Source organism: Equus caballus, chromosome 20, assembly GCF_041296265.1.
Source record: "Equus caballus isolate H_3958 breed thoroughbred chromosome 20, TB-T2T, whole genome shotgun sequence".
In the NCBI taxonomy this organism is placed as follows: Eukaryota; Metazoa; Chordata; class Mammalia; order Perissodactyla; family Equidae; genus Equus; species Equus caballus.
Window position 1 is genome coordinate 53,135,955 of NC_091703.1, and position 23,025 is coordinate 53,158,979.

Genomic DNA, 23,025 nt, shown 5'->3' on the forward strand with positions numbered 1-23,025 from the left:
TGGACGCTGTGCCTGTGCAAGGCACTCTGTATGGGGAAACAAAGATGACTGAGTCCCATGTCTGCCCTTGAGGGGTCTGCAATCTAGTGGGGAGCTAAAGAAGGCTTGTGTAGCCTGAACTGCAAAGGTAACTTATGAGAAGATCGGAGCCCCTTAAAAACCTAATGAGAAGACTATTATAGGCCCTAAACTCAAACCAATAGTTATTAGGTTGATACAGAATACTACCTTTTATCCTGAGCACCACATATCATCTGGTCCCTTCCGGGAATCACTGAGAAATAAGAGCAAGCTTGATCTGGTTTCTGTGCAGAGATGAGGAAGGGTGGGCCTCGTAACTCACTCTTCTAGGCAAAGTCAAGTCAGAAACGAGCTGTTCCTTTGAACAATGAGTCTGTGGCCAGCAAACGCTACTTTAAAAAATGTTCTAAACCACAGTTCTTTGGCCAACACAAGAAAGAAAGACAAAATCCAGGGCATTAAGGAAAGGAATTTCATACTCTAAAAATCATATGTTAACCCACAGGAGCATCAGTGTTCCCAAGATTCATGCAATCTGGCCGGGTTGTTTTTAATTGGTCATGTCCCTCCAAAAAGCATGGAGAGATCCTTGGTTTCCACAGCACTACGATCCAATGTACGGAGCTGACGTTGCCAAGCCCCCCTGCCCTCTGTATACCCCACTGCGCCATTGGTAGTTGGCTCTGCACGCTAGCCAAGTATCAAGTGTACGTCAGTTTACAAACATCTGTGAAACAGCCTTTACATGCAAAGCTCCTAGTGAGTAAGGCTTGTACTTCACATTTCCAAATATTTTTACTTTTCAAGGGCCTTTCCCACCTGTTGGCTCATTTTAATCTCACACAAAGCTAGGAGGCCTGTAAGTTAAGCATCATTAGGCCCATTGTATTGCTAAGATTGCATGGCAAGGTAGAAGCAGCAGCCCGGGTGGCATTCTAGCTCCTCTTTCCCCTGGAAAGCCTTGGGCAAGTCATTCTTCCCTTAGAGCCACCACTATCTCATCTGAAAAACGTGGATAGTAATTCCATCCTTCAGGCAGCTGTAAACATTTAGGTGTGTGATTGCCTAGAAGGGGTACTCAATAAATGTTCCTGTGCCTATTGTCATCACCATCGGGAAACTAAGTCCCAGAGAACTGAAATTTTAAGGTCACACATCTGACTTTGGTGGGAAGAAAACCCAGGCACATGTCCTAATTCCCAATCTAGTGTTGTTTTTACTAGACCACATTGTCCTGGTGACTCAGTGACAGACCCAATTATGCCTGACACCATCAGCCAAACTATGATCCTTTACGTGTCAAGTGAGTTCATTTAAGGGCTCAAACTTCTGTTACTCATTAGAAGAAGTGCTGATGGCAGAAAACAAAAAGCTGTGAATCATAGTGGATATGGAATTTATTACATGGCAGGACTAGATTCCTGCATATCGACAAGAACACCAGCTTCAGAATGTCAGATGCAATGTGGGGTCCTCCCCAGATTACCAATCTCTGCAGCTCTGGAAGGCTCCACGGCATCCAGTCTGGGTTCCACGTTTAGGAAGAGGCCTCCTCCGCTGGCATTGATGGCACGACCGGAGGGTCTCACCAACATCGAGATCTGATGCACTCCAACAGGTAGCAGGTCTGCCTGACAGACCACATTTGTCTGGTTTGAGAAAATAACTTTGCAACTTGTTTTGTTCACTGTAACCTGCAAGGCCTTGTAGTCACCAGAGAAGCTAGTTCCAGTAATATAAACCAGTAGGTCCGTGTCACCGTCTTAAAGGAGGAAAGAAATTGAAAGAACAAAATCATCTTTCAGCGATACCACTTGATTTAAGAGAATTCTCCCTCACATCAAAGGTTCACTCCCTCTCACCTTCCCCTCTCAAAATTCAGGCTGTTGAATGCTGCCTCCACTATTGGACATCTGCATTTATTATTGTAGCACACAGGCCCCATGTTAAATTTTCTCAAACTAGTGCTGAGAGATCACTAGTCAATAAATTTGTGGAAAAAAATCAAAATAAAGAATATTTCAAAACAAGAGACAAAGAGAATAAAACATTTTAAGTCATCAAAACCCACTTATCTCCATTTTAGATCATGCCCATATCATTTTGATTGGCCAAAAAATATACTTTCTACTGCATCACTAACACCCACCCCATGAACTGACACACCTTCTACCCGCCCATCAGTAGGTACATGGCCTCTAACAAGTCACTCTGAGTCTACAGTTCCTGCCCATCTCAATGCCAAGTCAAACCATACCAGGAGAATAGCACACCGAATGGACCCGGGGAGTTGACGCTTCAAGGTATCGGAAAGAGCAGGAACCTGAGCAGTGAGCGGGGATGTCATTCACTCGCACAACCACCTGAAATGAGGCAAAAGAATTAAAAGGAAATGTATGCATTTCATACGCTCAAGAATATTCATCAAGTACTTGTGAACTCTGCCGAAATTTAAAGGTGTTAATGATCCACTTATTCTCTTTTTCTTTCTTGTATTTCCCAGTAATAAGCCCTAAATAGTAATGAATAACTCAAACATGTTAGGCTTTATTAAAATGATTATAGATATGCTGAAACCTAATGTTTCTGCAATTAAGTATGCTAAATCTTGAGTAAATTCCCTCTCTGTCATATAGAAGTAAATTTAATAAATTCAAGCTGTGCAAGGACTCTTTATCACTCTATATTTTCAACTGGGTACCTACTTCCTGTGAAAAGCCCTGTCTTTGCAGGTAAATGCCAACAAAGAGGGCACCTTCCTTCCACAATCACTACATGGGTGTATAACTAGATTAGGGTGTATTTGGACAATCAGCTTTGGGTGTTTTTTGTCCTAGAATGGTAGGTCCCCAAGAAGAGACTATATGTCTTTCCCTCTCCCTGGGGCTAATGTTAATCCAAAGAACTCTACAATACTTGGAGATGAGGGAGGTGAAAAAGATATGACTCACGCAATTCTCTACAAATAAAATAAGGATTAAAAGCTCTACGATAGTGTTTGCTCATGGAGGGAAGAGTATCGGGATGGCATGAAGGCATAGGTGATAAAGAACCCTTTGATTTTATCCATAATGTTTTACTTTATTCATAAAGACAAAAAAGATAAAATAAATACATCAAAATTTTGGAAATTGGGGCTGGCCCAGTGGCATAGTGGTTAAGTCCACTTTGGCAGCCTGGGGTTTGTGGGTTCAGATCTTGGGTGCAGACCTACCCACTATTCATTAACCCACGCTGTGGCGGTGTCCCACATACAAAAATAGAGGAAGATTGGCACAGATGTTAGGTCAGTGATAATCTTCCTCAAGCAAAAAGAGGAAGACTGGCAACGGCCGTTAGCCTGGGCCAATCTTCCTCACACACACACAAAAAAATGTTGGCAATTGTGTGAGTACCCAGGTGTTCATTGTACTATTCTTTATAGGTTTTGTATTTTAAAATTTTTTCAAATTAAAAGCAAATGACTTGTAACAGGAGTATGGGCAGATGGGAATGAGAAAAAGACATCTGAAGGAGAAAAGGAGTGTACCTAGATCACTTACTTTCTACTGCCACTGTGTGGAGGTATAAATCATATGTAGCTATAGAGGATCTCTATTTTTATGTTTCACAATAATAGCATCAATAAGTACAATAATAGAGTGTTAATGGATGGTTTTGTGTACAAGGCACTTATATTTTCTGAGTACTTTCCATTCCCTGTGGAAGTAGAAAGAGGACAGCCACAATTGTCTCTGTTTTATGGATTAGAAAACTGATCTTTGGGATTAGTCCAAATTACAAATCAGGGAGGGGCCGAGATAGACTGGAAACTAGTACTTACTCTGTGAGGGCCCATCCTCTCTCACCTGAGGGCACCGGTTGGCAGTAACCAACATGTCTCCAAATATGGGTCCAAGAAAAACTCCACCATCATACACCACACGAGTGGTCGCAACAGGGTTCACTCCAGTTAGATTTTCATCAGAGACCTGAGATGGTTACATTTCTTGTGAATTCTGTCATGGAATAGAAGTCTAATCTTGATTAAAACATATTATAAAGGGTCTTTTCACATTCTGTTTAAGATAATCAGATAGCTAGAAAGTGAAAATGCAGTGACAGGAGATTGATATCTAGAAACTCAACAGTAAGTAATGGCTAATGAAAGCTCCAGTCGACTAGAAGAATATTTATTTGCAAGTAAAGTTGCCCCAAAAGGCACAGAAAACCATCCTCTCTCTAAGTCTTGAGATATTGTGTTTCTACGTGCTTTTCTATTTTATGTGTTTGCAATCCAAAATATTGAAATAAAACGTAAGGAAACAGTGCCATGAGATGACTCCCAACCTTCCTTCATCTCCACCCAAGGATTTTGTTTGAAAACCAGATGACCCACAATACCACATAACAGGGATAAAATTTTATCCTGAGTTTCATTTTATAATAACCAAATGCTAGATGATCATTAGATTATTTTTTAAAACCCTAAATATGCAAGAGCATCTGGTTTTGTCATTATCCAAAGACAGCAAATCCTTTTCTAAACTTCCTTCTGCTGTGCCATCTGCCTGCATGATAATCTGAGTCAATCACATCTGTTTAAATTATCCAATAACAGATGTAGAATTATTGAATGGTGGACACTGACCAACACCTTCTCTACCTATACTGAGTTAGGAAAGGAGAGGTTGGGTTTAAATTGATTTATCAGGGATATGAGACACAAAAAACATCTCGAAAACTTCTAGAAAGAAAGCTAATTGAAGCCTCTTACTTGAATATTCCAACAAAATTAATAATTCATGACAGTTTTCATTCCTATAATCCTGATGCTTTTTTTTTTTTTTTTCACAAAATTGTTCCGGGGCATCACATCTATACCACTAAAAGGCACATCATACATACCCTGATGAAATTGGGCAAATCCCCAACTTGGGCGGACCAGGAGAGAGTCCATACACGTTCATAGCAAGACTTTAGATCCTCCATCACACTGAAGTCACTGACATTGAGGTACCTGGCTGTGAAGTCGTCAGCATTGTTCCGTAAGAGCTTGTGAAGGTGACTAGCTGAAATATGCACAGGGACATCTGTGGGAGAAGGTTTTGATACAGAAAATACAGACACTAATTACTCCACCTCACAGGGTCTCATCATCCAGGTAACAGAGAATAAATGTCAGGATGCCTACTAAATATGCAAAAGACCCTCAAGTTCAAAATACAGCTTCAAGAGAATCCCCAGTGCAATTAAACCATTTTTTCCTAAGGCCAGTACAAGTAGTTGCCCATGTCTTATATCACACTATCTTTCATCAGTATCACATCTGCAAACAGAGAGCACAGTCATATCAGACAAAACTATCTCAAATGTCAACTCAAAATGTAAACTCCAGACACCCCAATAATGCCTGAAAGTCTAATTAGATATTGGGTTTTCCTTGGAAAAACTTAGTGGGCCCTGTGAACAGAGAAAAGTTGGCCACCTTTCACAGGCAGTGGCGGAGGCACACAGCAGCTGACACCCATAAAAACTTCGCCAACCCAGCTGAGGAATGTTGGCGTTTAACTTTGGTTTCTCTATTAGAATTTCCTTTAAGCCCAACCACCTGCTTCCCCATTCCGCATTCCCACAGAGAAATAAAAACACTCTGTACTTAAGCCTTGCTTGTGTTTGAACCCTGTCTCATGCTTTACCAAAAGTTTCCATTTCATTAGCTACTCCCAACAGCCCTGTGAGGTGGGTCGCTTGGGGATCCTAATGCCGCCTTTAGAGATGAAGAAAAGGAAACCCAGCGAGATTCAGAAGCTTGCCAACCAAGTGAAACAGGTTTAGATTAAAACTCAGGTTGCCTCTACCTACTCAAGAGCTTGAATCCCACACTGTCCTGGAGTGTTAACAAAATATCACTGTATTTCTAAATGCAAACAAAATTCTCATCCTTTGAAAAAAGACTGATCTACATGAATACATAATTTGAGGGCCATCATAATTTCAAAAGGCCAGGTTAAGGCTGGCTTTCCCCCGGTTTTCTTGCAGGCAGTGCTGTGAGGAGCATCAGCAACAGAACATAGTGGCAGGAAAAGTCTGTACAGACAGGCTGCAGCTCTCTCATTCATGAGAAGGGAAACACAGCACAGTGATGGACTTCAGAGAAGCAGGGTATTGTCGGCACTTCTTCACTCATCATCAGATTCCAGCAGCCCAGGGGCCAGCAACTTTTCCCAAGTTACCCTGTTAGGGTAAAAAACACCACTCCATTCCTCCCACCCAAGAAGATTCCTTGCAAGCCCAGCATCTCTCTGCTTGGGAGGGCAGAAGACTTTTGGACCATGTGCCAATTTTTATCCAGCCGCTCTTGAGGTCTCCTGAGCCTCCTTTCTGCTTCCCTTATGTTCTCACCAAATAAATAATATATAATCACTTCTAATCCTTGTCCTTTGTGAAATGTGTCTGTTCTTGAAGATTCAGAAGCTGTTGTACTCTCATGGTGTCTGAAAGCTCTTTCTATGTTTGTTATGACCACAGAAATCCTCAATAGAACATGGTATCACCATGGAATTTAATTCGGAAGGACCACAGCTGCCATGGATCTTGGCCTAAGAAACTTTAGAGAGAAGAAGACCAACCTGAGAATCAAAGACACAAGTTCACATCCAGACCCTGCCATCGACTATTTGGATGACCTTTGGGCAAACCTCAGTATAGCGGGCTGAATGGTGGCCCTCAAAAAGATATGTCCATGTCCTACTCCCTGGAACCTATGACTATTACCTTATAAGGCAAAAGAGTGAATGTTATGTTATAATGCAAAAGATGTGGTTAAGGATCTTGAGAAGAGGAGTTCATCCTGGATTATCCAGGTAGGCCCTAAATGCAATCTTATAGGACTGAGACAGAGGGAATTTTGAAACAGAAGAGAAAAAGGCAATGTGACCGAGGAGGCAAGGGCTGGAGTGATGCAGCCACAGGCAAGGAATGCTGGCAGCCACCAGAAAATGGAAGAGGTGGGAAATGAATTCTCCTCTAGAGCCTTTGAAGGGAGCGCAGCCCTGCCAACAGCTTGATTTTGGACTTCCAGCTTCCAGAAGTGTGAGAGAATGAATTTCTATTGTTTTAAGCTGCCAAGTTTGCGGTAACCTGTTAGGATAGCCCCAGGAAGCTAATGCACTGGTTTCTGCATTTATAAAACTAAAAGGGTTGGATCATACCAACAGTGATATGTTATTGTTATTGTCCAGATCTTTGATTTTAAGAAGGTCATTTTCAGACACTGGAAAATAAACAAAATAGTTGTAAGACTGGCACCCTGCCTGACAATCTCACAGGATGGTGTCTGCCTGGGAATGCCCCTGAAAATACAAGTGAGAAATCTTGCGCCCCCAATTACCCCTTTACCGGGAATCACTGTATTAGAAAGTTGGATGCGAAAGTGTCCTCCTAAAGGCAGACTTGTCCTCTGTAGTCTCTGTGTTGTCACGTGGACTAGCCCGGATCGTTCTTCTGCTCCTTCAGTGGGCACAGAGCTGTGGCATGTCAAAAGTAAAGCATTAACCACAGAAATCATGCAGAGGTGCCAATCCAGACAGAACACAGCTCTGTCTCAAAGACCAGGTAGTCCCCCATGTTTCCAGACATTGAACTCAAGCTCCCAGATATGGGTGCCCCTCTCCCATCACAGCAGGAAACATGTAGCATAAATGTTAGGCTTCTTTAAGAATGGTCCAGCCTTCCCCTTCACTGATCCTGGGAGCACAGGGACCCAGGTGAAGAGTGATGGTTCTGGCCTCCACCGCTCTGGTCCCGAAGCACAGAGTGGAAGGAGAAAGTGGTATTCTCTAACTCCATTTGCAAAGGTCAGGTGAGAAGGCAGTGCCCTGTTCCACAGACACCTCCCCAGTCAGGAGCCCCAGCTGATACCCAGGCCACTCCATCCAGCCGAGTTCTTATCTTACGAGTGCCTGCCTAATCTTGCTTTTAATATGAAAAATGGGTCAAATACATCATGACACGCCATTAGAGGGAACACTGTTCAGCCATTAAAAACCATATTTTAGAGGAATGTTTAATGATACTGGGAAATATTCAATTTATACCACCAGGGTGAAAAGGGCATGTTGAAAATAAAGTATATAATGTATGGTCCCAATTTGAGGTTTAAAAAGTAGATATGTACATGTATATATGTATACAAAAAGGCAGTTAAAGTAGAGATGCAATGTGTTAATACAAGTTATCTCTGAGCAGAGGGATTTATGAGTGATTTGTATCTTCTTTGAAGTGTTTTTCTGTATTTTCCAAATTTTCAACACGAACATTTATGATCTCTACCAATAATATTATTTAAGTACCACATACGGATGTGCATACATACAACCATACAGAAACAGCCAGAGTGAAACTACGAGTGTTGGGGAGGAATCTAGGAGAGGTCAGTCTGAAGATCATCTTGCCTTGCCTAAGAGGCTAAGCGACTTGAGGAAAACTCAGAAAGGAAGGTTATGAGGACCACTCTAAGTGTGGACCTGTTCAGAGTAACCTGAATTAGCCTCGATCGTTTCCGAGTTCATAACTTTGGCATCTGGAGCTCGACCGCAGGCTGGCTAATACGGCGGCTCCGTCGCCGCCACGGAAGCTCTATCCCTCCGTCAGTCTGTTGATGGTTTTGCATCTTTGGTGCACAGAGGACCATGGGACACTAAGTCAAGGAAAGTGGAGCACAGATTCAGGCTTTCTGTACCTGTCTTTAACACACCCTCCCAAGCGTGGTGTGTTAGAAAGAGATGGGGGGTGGGGGAGGGGGAGGAAATTTTAAAGGCAGAGCATCTCAATTCTTCTCCTGCTACTGGGGCTTTAGTAAAAAATTTAAAGAATGAATTAGAGCATACAAGCATTCCACGAGCTTGGAGGAGCCTGATCCTTAGTTACCGCTTTGTAAACTGTGACGGGGAACGTTTGACTAGTAAGAAACGCTTATGGGGTGCTAGTGCCACCTGGTGGTGAGTTCTTAGAAACAGCTGTTTCTGTTCCTTGTTTCATTTAGCCTCAAATTCCAATAAGATTAATATATAGGGAGTGGAATGAGGGGAGCAAACAGAAAACAGTGGTAATGTGAACCTCTGAAAAGCATAAAAATACAACTATTTTTAAACAAATTCACTAGAAACTAGTTCTCAAAGTATAGTCCCCAAACCAATAGAATCGGTATTACCTGGGAGCTCATTAGAAATGCAAATTCTCAGGCCCTGCCCCAAACCTACTGAATTAGAGCCTGTGAGGTGAAGGCCCAGCAATTTGTGTTTTAAGAATACCTCCAGGTGAGTCTGATGCTGCATTCTTAAGATTGAGAATCGTTGTTTTAAGCAACAAGACAGGTAGCTTTTCCTGATAAAAGTCCCACCTCTGTTTTGCAAGGCCAACTAGCAATCCCAAGGAGGGACAGGTGAGCAAAGACGGCTCCCTACCTTGCGCTGATGAGCGGGAGCTCTGGGCCACACCCTGCCAACCAGCACGTTACATTGTAGACTGGAGGGGATCCCACCACAGAGAGCAATTCCACCAGATTCCCGCCAGGGCGAGCTGTTCCAGAGTCAGCTTGAGAAACTAGAGGCCAATGATCCAATTATTATCAAGTAAGTCAAGATGGAAGACCAGCTGTGTGGAAAGTCCCACCAGGAGATGCTGAGTCACTTAGATCTCAGCATACGCTGAAAGGACGCCTATGTAACTGCTGCCATGAAGAGCAGAGGAAGGGGAAGCAGGAGTTTAGTACCAAAAGGATAATACAAGGTGATGGTGTAAGGAGATGAGAGCTAACTCCACAGCAAAGTTCAATAAGCCCCAAGCTGGTCAAATATCACTCTCCACACTGTTGGAGGCCCCCCCCCCCCACAGATAATCTGTTGCAATGTGAACTGCCCCCCTTTCTTCTTTTCCTTCCCAAGTTCCCTGACAGCTCCAGGATGTACAGCTGATCCCCCACTGAACACATTAGGCACATACGGGGAGTACTTGAGTGTTTATTCACAGCGTGGAGTCAGCATGTGTGCAGAAAGAGCGCAAGCTTTGAAAGAGATCCCTGCTCAAGTCCTGATTTTCCACTTCTATTGGGTTACCGTTGGCTAATTGACATAAGCTCTCTCAGACTCCACTTCTCATTTGTAAGGTGGAAATCAAGACAGATATCGATCTAAATGGCAGAGAGAGTTTAGTGAGATGGCAGATTTAAATGACTAGCACAATACATTTCAATATCTTCTTCTCCCCTGCTAGCCACTATGATAACTTCTTCCCCAAGACTGTACAATCAAGACAGTGAATAGTTCAAAGGCAGTGTCTTTGCACGCCCAGTGCTTTGCACAACACCATGCACAGAGTAGATGCTCGGTAAGTGTTTATTTGCTCAGCTGGGTACAGAGTCATTGAAGGTTTGACTCTGGGGTCAACAATCTCTAGGTTCCAATCTCCCCACATCCCAGCTGATCTGGGGCAAGATGCTCAGCCCCTCTTAGCTTTGGTTTCCTCGTCTATTGAGTAGGGATAATAGGACCATCTTATGGGTTCTGAGAACTAAGTGAGAAATAAATGGTAGCTCCCATTAGATAAAAAGAACTTTCTGAGAGGACATTAGGTGGGAGCATATAATCAAGTGCTAAATTGATCAGATAAATGTCAGACAATTAGCTATGAATATTGAGCCAAAGTGTGCAGAGTTTATGTTGCCATGAAAGGATCCCCAAAGGAAAGTCACTGCCAGCAGGGTAACTAGACAAAGAGGGAAACAGATAGTCTACCCAAGCCAGCTCCAGCTCTTTCTTGTCTCTGCCCTCTCCCTCCCTGCTTCCCCCACCCACCCCCCATGCCCACCTCACCCCTAGATGGTTCCAGATCCTGCAGCATTTGGTGGCGGGGGGTTGGGGGGGGGGGGGAGTGAGAAAGGGCTCTGGATGCTGGGCTGTGAGGATCTGGAGAGGAGAAAGGGAAATAGCACCTGCTATCTAGTCCTGCGTTCCCAGTCAGTGGGTTCAGCGTATGCAGTATTGATGCCCTCAGCCCTCTGGGAATCTGGGCAGCACTTGGGGGTCACCAAAGGATCCCGCCAGCTGTCTTAGGCACCAAGAAATTCAGACAGTCACCCCAGGACACCATTTGAATACTGTTTTCTAAGTGTGCCAGAATAAAGCAGAGTTTGAAATAAGCAATGACCCATCCTGACTCAGATGCCCCCAAAACACTTAAACCACTGAAACAGACAAGAGATGGAATTTTGATGAGTATCAAAGACAAGGTAATTCAGGGCTGAAAGAGAGTCCCCTTGCCACCCACCCCTCAGCTCCCCTGCCCTCAGCTCTGTGATTTTCAGGCAAAAGCTTAAAAAGTTGCACATTTGGAAAGCAAATCCTTTTCTCCTTGGAGAGAGAAAGAAAGAGAAGCTATGAAAAGCAGGAAAGCTGAGTCCCAAAGTCATAAGGGATTTGAGGGAAAAGAGAAAGTGAACAGAATTTGGAAGCCTGGCAGCTCCAGAAGCAAACTACCTCATTCTCTCCAGGCCGTGGGCCTCTCTTCCCCCGGGTGGGCATCATATGTGGCCAGCCTCAGGAGGACCCTGATGAGCACTTTGTCCCTAGGCTTTTACACAAGCAAAGCCAGGGGGGATGACTGTGCCCAAGCCCAAGCTTTCTCAAGGGAGAAGGGGGCCAGGCCTGAGCTCTGAATGATGAGGGGCAGGAGTCTGGAGGGGCAGAAAGCAGGACAAGCCCATTCTCCGGAGGATGTGGCTACCCTCTAACTCTCACTGTGTCTGTCCTAAGGGTCATAAATCAGAACTTTAGCCCATTTACAGGGCCAGATATTGCTGTGTTCTGTGCAGCACTCTGTATGACAGATATTAACTGATGGAGAGGTGGAGAAATCCTGCTGGCCTAACAATAATGATGATAATAGTAGCAATAATTGCTTATATTTACTGAGCACTTACTAGAGGCAGGACCTATGGTGAGTGCTCAGTTAACTCATTATACTTCAGTTCATTATACTTCAGTTGGTCTTGACAATAATCCAATGAGATAGGGCCCTCATTATGCCCATTTCATGGATGAGAAAACCAAAACTTCTCAGCAAGAAAGTGGTGAATCGGCGTAAGAGCACAAGCACCAGAAACAAGAGCAAGCATCGGGGTAAACAGGAAAAGAAAGGAGACTAACTAGGGAGATACAGGGGCCAAAGGTGCACCACCCCAACTCCATCTTCTTTCTAGGACCCAGGCAGGCGAGATGGAGAACCGCCTGTTCCCTCTTCATTAAAAGAAAAGCAGCCCCTGACAGAGAAGTTTGAGGTTGCCATTTGATGGACAGTCCCACGGAAGAGGGGGGATTCGAAGATCACCTGTTAGGTTTGTGTCTGCAATAACAATTTCATCCATGTAGAACACGCCTGGCTCCTGAGACAGAGGGAGGAGGTCAATCAGATGAACCAGCGCGGGGGAGCTTGCCAGAGGCGGCTGCAGATCCATGGAGCGATGCACACAAGTGTTCCAGAGGTCAGTGCAAGTGAACTGCCAGCTGGAAAACATGTGCAGAGAAGAAATGGGCCTCTCCCGTTAAAGCCCCAGTTCTCGAACCTGGGGGCTTGCCTGAGGACTGCACAACCAAGAGACAGACCCCAAGAACCCCTGCACCCAGACAGTCCTGTGTGCCACAGGTACAAACGTCCATCCAAGACAGGCTCAGCTCAGCTTGTGAAGGCACACTAATGAGTCACATTTAAGTCCATCATTCATTCATGACACTCCACATCAGTAGTATTTTCAAATTACAATATAATTGTTTGTCTTAAGCAGATCATATGTTAGTCTCTAACCACACAGATTAATACCCTGGACATTACTGAACTCATTGAGGTTTTAAAACCGCTTACAAAACCCATAAGAGAGATATGGAAAGAGCACCGAACCAAGGAGTCAAGATGCCTGAATTTTATTCTGGTCTTCGTTCACTTGCTGAATGAACGTTGGTGAATCGTAAGTTCTCTGGGCCCCGCTTTCTCTCATCTGTAATGTCAAGGAATGTTCTCTAAAATCTCTTCCAAATATGACGTTCCATGATTCTATCCCTATGAGAATATTAGGCTCCTTCTAGGAAGTATTATATTCCTAACAACTACCTGCTCTTAAATCAAACTTCTTTGTCGAATAAAACGTGTTCAGAGCCCCAAGTTAGAGTCCGAGGCCCAAATATAGGAAAGAGTTAGTGCCTTATGTGAGCCGCTATCCCCAAGAGAGCCAATCCTCCTGGCTGGCAGCATTCCCACCACACCTCCCCAAGGCTAGCTACCTGTTGGGACTGGTCCCCTCGAGTCTCCAGTCGCAGGTAATGTTCTTAGCGACATTTTGAAAGTCGACTGTGAAGGACACGGTCACCTTCAGGATCGTATTCATGTGACCTTTGTAGGCCATGCACAACTGTGGACACCAAATAAGTGCTTCAGCTCTATTTGTGCAGAAAGCAGCCTTTCACACAAGGTGCAATGAGGAGAGGTCACCCCCCAGAGCCCCGCCTCAGGCTGTGAGAGAGCCAGCCCAGTTCCCACCTCCTGGAGCTTACCAGTCTAGCTGTAGAGACAAAGAGTTTAGAGTAAATTATTTACCCAACAGAGAGTTATTCAATGCCTAGCATTGTGCTTGCCAGTGAGGATTTTCAAATATTTCAATTAGAAAACCGCTGTTCTGACCCAGTTACCTGTGCCACCTTGAGCAAGTCACTTAACCTCTCTGAGCCTCAGCCCATTAACTCTTAACTCCCTGGCATCCTTGGCTTCTAACTCTGAGTTAAGTTAAATTGTTTGGCATGAGTAGACTTTAGAGAAGAATTTTTCATCTTCGGCACTACTGACATTTTGGACTGGATGATTCTTTTCTCTGGGGGGTTATCCTGTGCATTGTAGGACATTTAGCAACATCCCTCGAACCCACTCACTGGATGCCCATAGCACTCCCCAAGTTGTGACAAGCTGAAATGTCTCCAAACGTTGCCAACTGTCCCCTAGCAGGAAAAATCCCCCCCGTTGGGAGCCTTTGCTGCAGAGGAAAGGCTGGGAGATGGGTGTGCGCCAACCTGAACCATTTAGTCCCAGCTCCCACTGTCGTTGAACCAGAAAAGGACTTGAAACCAACGCCATGAGGTCAGCCACCCCAGTAAGGCTCACTCTGGTTCCCAAAGAGCAAATGAGCTGCCCTCTTTTCTGAAGGATGGCAGAGCTATTGATGCAAAGGATATAAGAGGTATTCAAGAAATGTGTCAGTCAAGCCATCAATAATAATAACTATAGTAAACAACAATAATTAGCCTTAACTGAGTCCTAACCACTGCATAAGCACTTTACCAGATTATCTCATTTAATCTTCACCCAAATCCTGAGAGGTAGACCACATTATTACCCATTTTACAGATGAGTAAACTAAAGTAAGACACTGAGGGCATGCAGGATATAGAGTCAGAATTCAAACCCAGATAGTCTGACCATAGAGTCTGCACTCCCACCTAGAAAGCAAACAAAACACTGGAGCATATAAAAGTTCCATAGGTCCCACAGCTAATACAGAGGCATTTCCACATGACAACTAACTAATGGAGGACGAGGGTGTCTGTTCACATCTAAGCAGCAGTTAGGAAACCTAGGACTCCAGCCTGAAATGCCTTGGGCAAATCATAGCCATCACTCCTCTTCCTCCGGTTTCTTCAGTTGCAACCCCAGAGAATGACCCCTCCCCACCCGCCTCGCCTGGAAGCCTGAGGCCTGCTACTTACGTGTGTGTACTGATCTAGCTGGTAGCCCTTCTGGGCAGCTGGGGGTGTTAGGACAAGGTGTCGAGGCTGATAGAGGCTGAATCTCCCACAGAAGGGCTCTGTCCCACTGGTGAGGTCCCCATCAGAGCTAGAACCTTCTGGGCCTGGATGCAGTTCAGATAAAATTGGAAGACAAGGGTAGATGTTAAAAAAACAGAGCTTCCTAACATGTGTGCAGGGAATCGGTTATGGGTTCCCATGATATTGGCCCCTCAGCCCTTGGGCAAGCTGGGCAGGTTTAGTGTGGCCAGCACCCCTAAGCGTGAAGGCTCCAAGTATGAGAAACCCATCTTGTCTGCCCTAGAGCATCAAAAATATATTTTCATTTTTTATGTGTACCATGACATGAAAAACTGTTGAGAAGCAAAGAAACAAGGAGTGTCACCTGTAATTTAGTACACCTCAGTATTCTAAAACATACCTTCAGATTTTTAGAATTTGTTAAGACTCCTATCTTATGTAATAATCCCTTTATTTGAGATGCAATTTGAATTAAACAAGATTTGCACTGTTTTGCTGTTTCCCATCTACACCATTTGCCCTTTTCCCACCATGCGGCACGTGACACAGTTCCTTAACTCTAACTCTCAGCATCCTCATGTCTAACTTTGCTCCACCTGACAGCTCAGGAGGGATGGCTTTTCTTTCTCTGATACCCACACCAAGCAGCTCCCTCCCAAGCATGTAGCCACTCTCTTGGACACTCAGTGTCCAAATCCAGTTTCCATGTCTTCATTTGACTCTGTTAGCCCCTTGGAAAGGAAATGAAGACTGTTCCCATTTTACAGGAAAAAAAAAAAAGAGAGAGAGAGAAGACAATGATGGAGAAAAGAGTCAGAAGCTGTCAAACCAGGGACAATACCTTCTTCGAATCCAAGCCGGAATAGAATGTTAGCAGAAAGGGGTTCCAGTTTGCATTTGACTGCCAGTAACTCCTCAAGGGCTGTTTGAATCTGTTAAAAAGGAAAATTACCAGGAGTTCATACCATAGGTGTAAAGACCGCCCCTCTCGGTCCCCCACCTCTCATTATTTGAAGAAAGTTCCCACCTGATGGGCTGTGGCATTTGCAGGGATTGGCTGGCTAGAGACATTGTCCCAAGTAAGGAGGAAGTTCCCTCTGCCAGAAACAGTCAGCATCTAAAAAGTCAAGAGTGACAGGACGAATTGATGTGTGTGGATTAAGCCACAGAGACAATCGAGGAACACAGGACATACTTCCTCAGCTTGCTATTTTCTTTTTATTATAATTTCAATTTTTTAAACTCACTATCATATAGAAATTTCTGGAGAACACAAGTGTCATCACCTAATGAAAACTTTGCTTGGAATAATATACATGTCCATGTCCCTATTTATCCATGCCACCTCCTCCCTTCTCCACAGAGTGTGAGACTGAAACATTGCCATTGACTGGCCCACTTTTAGCCCCTTTCACTGAGGACTCTCCCCCAGGGGTGGCCAGGTAGACAGAAGCAGCCACATGGCATGCCACACTCTCTCAGAGGCCTATTCAATCTCTGCTTTGCTTCCAATACATTCCCCGCCAGGCACATGATACTTCTGTTATGGAGTAAGATCTATCATCTTATATCATTTGTTATTTTTAATCTCTTACATTGCTTGTCATTTTCTACTTTGTTCCATGGTTATTTGTGTACATGTTTTACAATTAGGCTATAAGTTTTAAAAGGTAGAGTCCATATTGGTCATCCTCGTACACCAAAAAGGGAACAACAAAAAGTACACCAAAATTGTTCAACAAAAATATGGGGCACTGAGCCAGCCCTGATGGCCTAATGGTTAAAGTTTGGTGCTCCAGCAGCCCAGGTTTGCTTTCCGGTTGCAAAACCACACCACCCATCTGTCAGTAGTCATGCTGTGGCAGCTGCTCACATAGAAGAACTAGAACAACCTACAACTAGAATGTACAACCATGTACTGGGGCCTTGGGGAGGGGAAAAAAGAAAAAAAGAGGAAGATTGGTAAGATTGGCAACAGATGTTAACTCAGGGTGACTCTTTCCACACACACACACAAAAAAATATATATATATGGGGCACAACTGAGAGACCCAAAGGTCTTGGCTTTACAAAGTAGACTTAGAAAACACAGCATACGGGAAGTAGAACCTGAATCAGTCAAAAAGCTATGGAATCTCGCGTGCATGTACACACACATGCACACATAGGTGGGGGTGGGTGTCTGGAGGACATTATCCCCACTCTGGGGAATCAGTTTCCAAAAGAAGGTTTACCTGGAACTTAAATTCCTAAAACTAAGTCCATGAGTAAGGTCATCTCCATCGTAAGACTTTGCATTTGTTTTAAATGTCCTCACAATACTATTGGAGAAATACCCTATTTCTTTGGCAGCAGAGTTATCATTACAACTCAAATCTCCTGGCTCCCACCTAGAGATACTTCCACTGGACAAGACTATATTCCTTCCAGAGTCCAGCCCATGAACCTAGCCCCATGGGATGGGGAAAAGACACAGACCTGGATTTCTGGAAGTCTCTGGGCACGAATTCGGATCTGATGCTTCTCCCGGAGGTAAGTGCTGACCACATCGGGATTCAGCCAGGTGTTGTGGATCTGGACCCCAATTCTCATCCCCCTGCTGGGGGCTCTGCCATGATGCTCTGCTTCCAGGTAGTACCTGGCTCCACCGAACAGCTCCAACTTAGGGGTCTTCTGTTGCCAGGTCCCTTCATTCCCCTTCTGCTCCCAAGAGTCAAACCAGTCGGCAGTGCCCACCCTGATGGAAGCCACTTTCACCTGTGCCCAAGAAAAGATCACAATCAGCACTGAAGTTTCTAGGCATCTCATTCTCAAACAGCAAGGGTCTGGACAGCTACGAACAAGGGATTTTTGGATTGGTCTGCCTTTTCCAACAGGTCAGCCCAGTCACACTAGGGCCTGTGGCTGTTTATGCTTCTCCACCTCTCCTTTTCTCTCTCTCTCTCTCTCTTTCTCATTTAAATAGTATTCAGATCAAGCTGGATGGGCCGGTTTAGAGCAGAACAGCCAACCTGAAACCCTAGGTTTCTGTGGTGCTGTGGATAAAGTATTATTAAGCCCTTTAAGATACCTAGAAGGACTTGACCACTTCAAAATCTGTGATGTTTCTCCAGCCAACTAGCAAAGCAATTTCACAGAAGCATGTTAATAATTTGAGAAAAAAAATATTGTGGTTCTTTGTCAATGGCGCTAGTGAATTTTGGCTGTTTGCTAAAAGCACCTTTTCTTATCCTTCAAAGCTGATCAGGAAATTCCTACATAAGACCAGCTTATATCCCTACCCAAAATTAGTGGAATAATCACAAGTTTTGGAGTCAGACAAATCTGGATTTGAATCCTAAATATTCCTCTTCTTATCCAAGTGACCCTGTATTGGCCATACAATCCTTGTAAACCCCTGTTTCCTCATCTGGAAAATGGAGATAAATGTACATAGCTCACAGAGAGGCTGTGAAAATTAGAGACAAGGTATATAAAAGACGTGGCATAATGCCCGGCTGACAGTAAGTGCTCAATCAATGTGCCAACACATTCAGCCAAATTCTTTTCCAACAACTAAAATCATGTCAATTATATCTCAATGTTTAAAAAATTTTAATGAAAAAACAAACCCCTTCCCCCATCCCCCACCCTTCAAGATAGATTAAAATCCCTGTCTCTTAATGGCATGTTACAACTATTAATAGAACACGAGAGCTTTAGTTTTGATCCTTTTGGGTTTTTTTCAGGATTGGAGGACTGGGGACAAGAAAAAGGAAAATGATGGGAATACCTTGGTCCTTGGGTCCTCTGACTGACTGAAATACAGGGTCGCTTGGCTGTCTGCCTGGATCCAGAAAGTGTAATTATTTGTCTCTGGGGCCACAAAGAACCCACTGAGCCGAGCTCTGTAAAGCAGAAGAACACAGAGAAGTGAGGGTAGCCAAGGCCTGAATCACTGACCCTACAAATGGCTGCCCTTGGCCTTTGGTTTTCTTTATGGTCATGAGGAAGAAACACTTGACTCTTGTGCCACGTGATTGGCCAGAGCACTCTGGAAACAGCTATCCCGTGGCCCCTGCCTGTCTCAGTATCTCAGCCCATCTCCTCACACTCTCCACAAATCCCCTGCAGGGATATCATCTTCAGCAAGGTTGTAGCCGCATCACAGGGCTGTCTGGAGGCTTAGCTGAGAACCTTCCTCACTCAGAGCGTGGGGCCTGGCCCATGGGAGGAGCTCAGTCAATACTGAGTACTATTCCTCTCATTAGAAATAAAGAGAGATCACCCATCAGAACTGATGTGACTTGGTCAAGAACTTTTGTTACCTGTCTCCGACTCCAACACATTCGTCCATCGTGAGGTATACTGACTCACCCCTCCGACTGATGTCAGACAGCCATTTCACATGTGTGCATGTGTGTAAATCTAAGTATATGCAGATAATCATACATTAGCAAATATGTATCCTGCCAAATAATCCTGCTTGACTTCTGGACAACACGTGCAGTTCTTGATGAAGGAAATAAACAAAGTGAGAGACTTGAAATGGCTCCAAATGATATTAAGAGAGGCTTCTCTCTTTTCTCTCCCTCGTGGCAGACATTAACTTCATAGAAACAGAAGTGTGTCTATGTGAGTTTCCACAATACTGGTGTGTCCTCTTTACAATACCACATTCCTACAGGTAAAGAAGAACGTGTGCCATCATGCAGCATTGGTGGACTTATGGAGAAGTCACGAGACTTGAAATCAGAACAATTCAGAGCTTGGTCCTGCCACATATAACCTTACAAGATTGGAAAAACCACCTTACCTATTGAAGACTACGGTTCCTCATCTGTAAACTAGATTATAAATATTTCCTCAGTTGCTGTACCTCATGAAGCAATTTATCTTAGAAGGCGTGGGACACGGTAATAAGTCAATACGTAAGAGCTGAACCGAACAAAATCAGGAGACACGCTCAGATGCACTGAGGGATGCCTTGCCTTGCTGTGTGGCTGTACATGTGTGTCACAAGGCTGGTCACTCCTCGAGGATAATGACCTTGCTCTACACCTTCTGACTCTCACAATGCTGGACATAATGTTGAGTTTAACACAGGTGGTCAGCAAATCATTTTTACTCATTTTGGGGTTTGCTAAGTAAGTGATATTTCACCAAAAAAATAATTTACTCTGAGCTTACCAAACACCTCAACACCTGCAGAGTATTTTTCCAATTAAAAATATTATAATTCACAGAGAAAAATCAATTGAATGTGTTGACAATTTCTAATCACAAGACATAACCTGCAACTTTTAAGAAGATGGCAGGCAATTTAATGAAACATTTTTAAAATAAGACCACATTTTTTTAAATGCTTAAGATAAATTCTAGTGACCTTCATTTAGAGACAGATATGACTAAGAAAATGATTAAACTACCTCAATAAATACCAAGAATATTTTCTGAAAATAGTTTTTAAAATAACTATTTAAAGATCCATCATTATAATAATTTATCAATCAATAAATATTTGTTTTTTATTTTAAAAATGTTGAATATTAAAGAAATGAATGACAGAAAGAATGGAAAGAATTACTATTTGGTTTGTGGCCTCTGAGAATGGAAGTTAAAGAGACATACCCTATAGGTCATACCATACAGTCAGAATGTTCTTTCGTCTTTTGAGGTGGCCTGACTCTCTCCTTAGTGTTCCCACACACACTGAGTATAGCTGAAAGGTTTTCCTTTTGACATGATTACCAGCCCTCAAAAACTATGCTAAAGATGCATTATTACGTACCACAAGGGACCACAAATTATTGCCACTTTAAAACCATATATTGATAGTTAAATATCTCATTAGTAAGACTTCCAGAACAATAGAAACTCCATTCCGCTCACAGACTTCCTTCCCTACTTGGCTTCTTCAATGTCTGAAATTCCCTGAACAAGAAACAAAGCCTTTCATTCCATAACAGAATTGAAGTTTAAATCCTTGGGGTTAGTTACAGAATGACTGGAGTTCACTCAGGACTCATGGCCAGCCTCTTTGAGAACAGTTTTGAAAGGAGAAGAGATCCAACACACAGTAAAGGATTCATCCTTATATATATATACACATATACATACCCTGAGAGCACACCAAGGAAACAAAAGCAATTCTCTAACTTTTTATATTTTTAAGCCCATGTTAGAATACTAGAATATTTGGCCACATCCTTGAAGGGATTAAAAAGACTCATAACAACACTAAACAGGAAAACCATAACCACACTGCAGTCACTACTACAGAAAACCATGTCTCCTAGAGCCCATTGGAGCCTCCCCTGCTATACACCAGCCATTGTGTTGACCTTCAGCACTGAGTGGTCGTTCCAACAGTACTGTTTGCTGCCCAACCTATGCTCCCTCATATGTCTGGGGAGAAAAATGCTTACATCTTTCTTTGGCATCAGCCAGATATTAGTTTCACCTTTTAGCGTACCTGCAGCAAGTTTTGCCCTGCCCTCTATCAAATCTCCTGGCCTACCTAGCTCAATGTTCTGATTAATAGTCATCTCCAAAGCAGATTATAAACTAAACTGCAGAAAATACAAATTTTACCTATTGATCAAAATTCAACATGCACCTATAATGGACCTGTGGTACACTGGTGTGACCAACACCAGTTGAGGACAGTGATCACATTCTGCTGTTATTGAATTGCTGGATGTTATCAATTTCCCCCTGGAAATCTCATTGCTTACTTCTCTGCCTCCTGGCCTCAACCTAGGCTAGGGAAGATGCTTTTGATATGGACTCCCACTTTTCCTACAACATACCTGAATGGTTGCCCTTCCTTTGACCAAAATCCAAATGGAGAACTGGCATTAGGGACAATCTGCCACCTGTACCCAGGGGTGGCTTCAGTCAGGTCCAAGCCCTCAGCAGCATCTCCAACTTCAAAAAGAAGTCCTCGATTGCCTGTAAGACATGTATATGTCATCAACATCAGGGAGCATTCCTCCCCAGATTGGGAACTACTTTACTGCACATTAGAGAGTGAAGATAAGCCAGGTACTATCTAGAAAGGTGAGTCAACTGAGACCCAGAGGGAGGGTCTATAGATAATACAAATGTTCTGGAAAGCAGAAAATGCTGCTTAGTGTAGGATTTAGCCTCTTGGAAAGAGAGACTTGACAAGGAAAAGATTCTCAGAGGAGCAGAGAAGACTAGGGAGCTGCTTTTCATGGGAGAGCCTGGAGAAGAGAACCAAGTCCTAGAGAAAATGTGAAAGACAAACGCATGCTCCTGGAACCCAGAGTGGACTTCAGGATCTTTTAAGGTTCAGTTCAGCCTGTTCTCCCAAAAAAATGGGCAATCTTTAAATTTTTCATGTCATGTCCTCAATTTCTGGACCTGCACGCAGAGCAAATTACATAGCATATGGTTATTATTTGACATTTTAAATGATGCTGCACTAATTAATTTGTGTTTTATATTAAGCAAACTCTGAGACTAAGGGCACATGTGCAATCAATAGTGGATACTAACTTGGGTTGTGGGTAAAAGCTCTAGGAACACACATTTGTGGGTTCAAATTCCAGCTCTGCCACTTACTGGATGTGTAGTTTTAAGCAAATTGCGTAATGCTTTTATTTTCTTGTGCATCAAAATTGGGCAAATTATAGAGATCATGCACTAAAGACTAAGAGAGCTTGAGTTATGTGTCAATTATATCTCAGTAAAGCTGGGGGAAAAAAATAAAATCAATTTGACAAATCTGGCAAAAAAGAAGACTAAAGGAGCTTGAAATATATACACAAAGAGCCTGGAATATAGTAAAGTACCCAGTGTGATAGCTAGAGCAATTAACGTTATTTTAAACTACTACTGTTGTTCCTCATTAAGTCCTAAAAAGGGAAAATAGATAAGGAAGAAGCAGAAAAATAAGACCATATTTTAACAATGTTACTTTAAACCAGGGTCTCTCAGTCTCAGCACTATTGACATTTTGGGCTGGATAACCCTGTTCCAAGGGCTGTGCTGTGCACTGAAGGATGTTTAGCAGCACCTGGGTCCTCTCCCCACTAGAGGCCAGTAGCACCACCACCACCATCCCAGTTCTAACAACCAGATGTGGCCACATATCCCCTGGGGACCACTGAGAAATGCTGCTTTACATAACAATTTGCCCCATTTCCATGGA

At 43.4% G+C, this 23,025-nt stretch overlaps 1 protein-coding gene across 4 annotated transcripts in view; it reads right to left on the reverse strand.

The window, feature by feature from the left end:
• PKHD1 (PKHD1 ciliary IPT domain containing fibrocystin/polyductin) overlaps nucleotides 1-23,025 on the reverse strand; it is a 414,787-nt gene that overhangs the window by 366,998 nt on the left and 24,764 nt on the right. For 3 of the 4 annotated variants that reach the window (XR_002802305.2, XM_014734488.3, XM_070244729.1), the window contains exons 14-27: nucleotides 21,659-21,800; nucleotides 18,640-18,754; nucleotides 17,346-17,624; nucleotides 15,895-15,984; nucleotides 15,709-15,799; nucleotides 14,808-14,950; nucleotides 13,335-13,462; nucleotides 12,388-12,563; nucleotides 9,468-9,606; nucleotides 7,402-7,529; nucleotides 4,909-5,093; nucleotides 3,870-3,992; nucleotides 2,279-2,384; nucleotides 1,508-1,783 (exon numbers count right to left, since the gene is read on the reverse strand). Coding sequence is in view for 3 of the 4 variants with exons in the window: in XM_014734488.3 (XP_014589974.3) it covers nucleotides 1,508-1,783; nucleotides 2,279-2,384; nucleotides 3,870-3,992; nucleotides 4,909-5,093; nucleotides 7,402-7,529; nucleotides 9,468-9,606; nucleotides 12,388-12,563; nucleotides 13,335-13,462; nucleotides 14,808-14,950; nucleotides 15,709-15,799; nucleotides 15,895-15,984; nucleotides 17,346-17,624; nucleotides 18,640-18,754; nucleotides 21,659-21,800 (2,121 nt within the window). In the remaining variant the exon portion in view is untranslated. Of the gene's footprint in view, nucleotides 1-1,507; nucleotides 1,784-2,278; nucleotides 2,385-3,869; nucleotides 3,993-4,908; nucleotides 5,094-7,401; nucleotides 7,530-9,467; nucleotides 9,607-12,387; nucleotides 12,564-13,334; nucleotides 13,463-14,807; nucleotides 14,951-15,708; nucleotides 15,800-15,894; nucleotides 15,985-17,345; nucleotides 17,625-18,639; nucleotides 18,755-21,658; nucleotides 21,801-23,025 lie in introns of those variants that run through there. The other variant, XM_070244730.1, reaches the window with a different exon arrangement.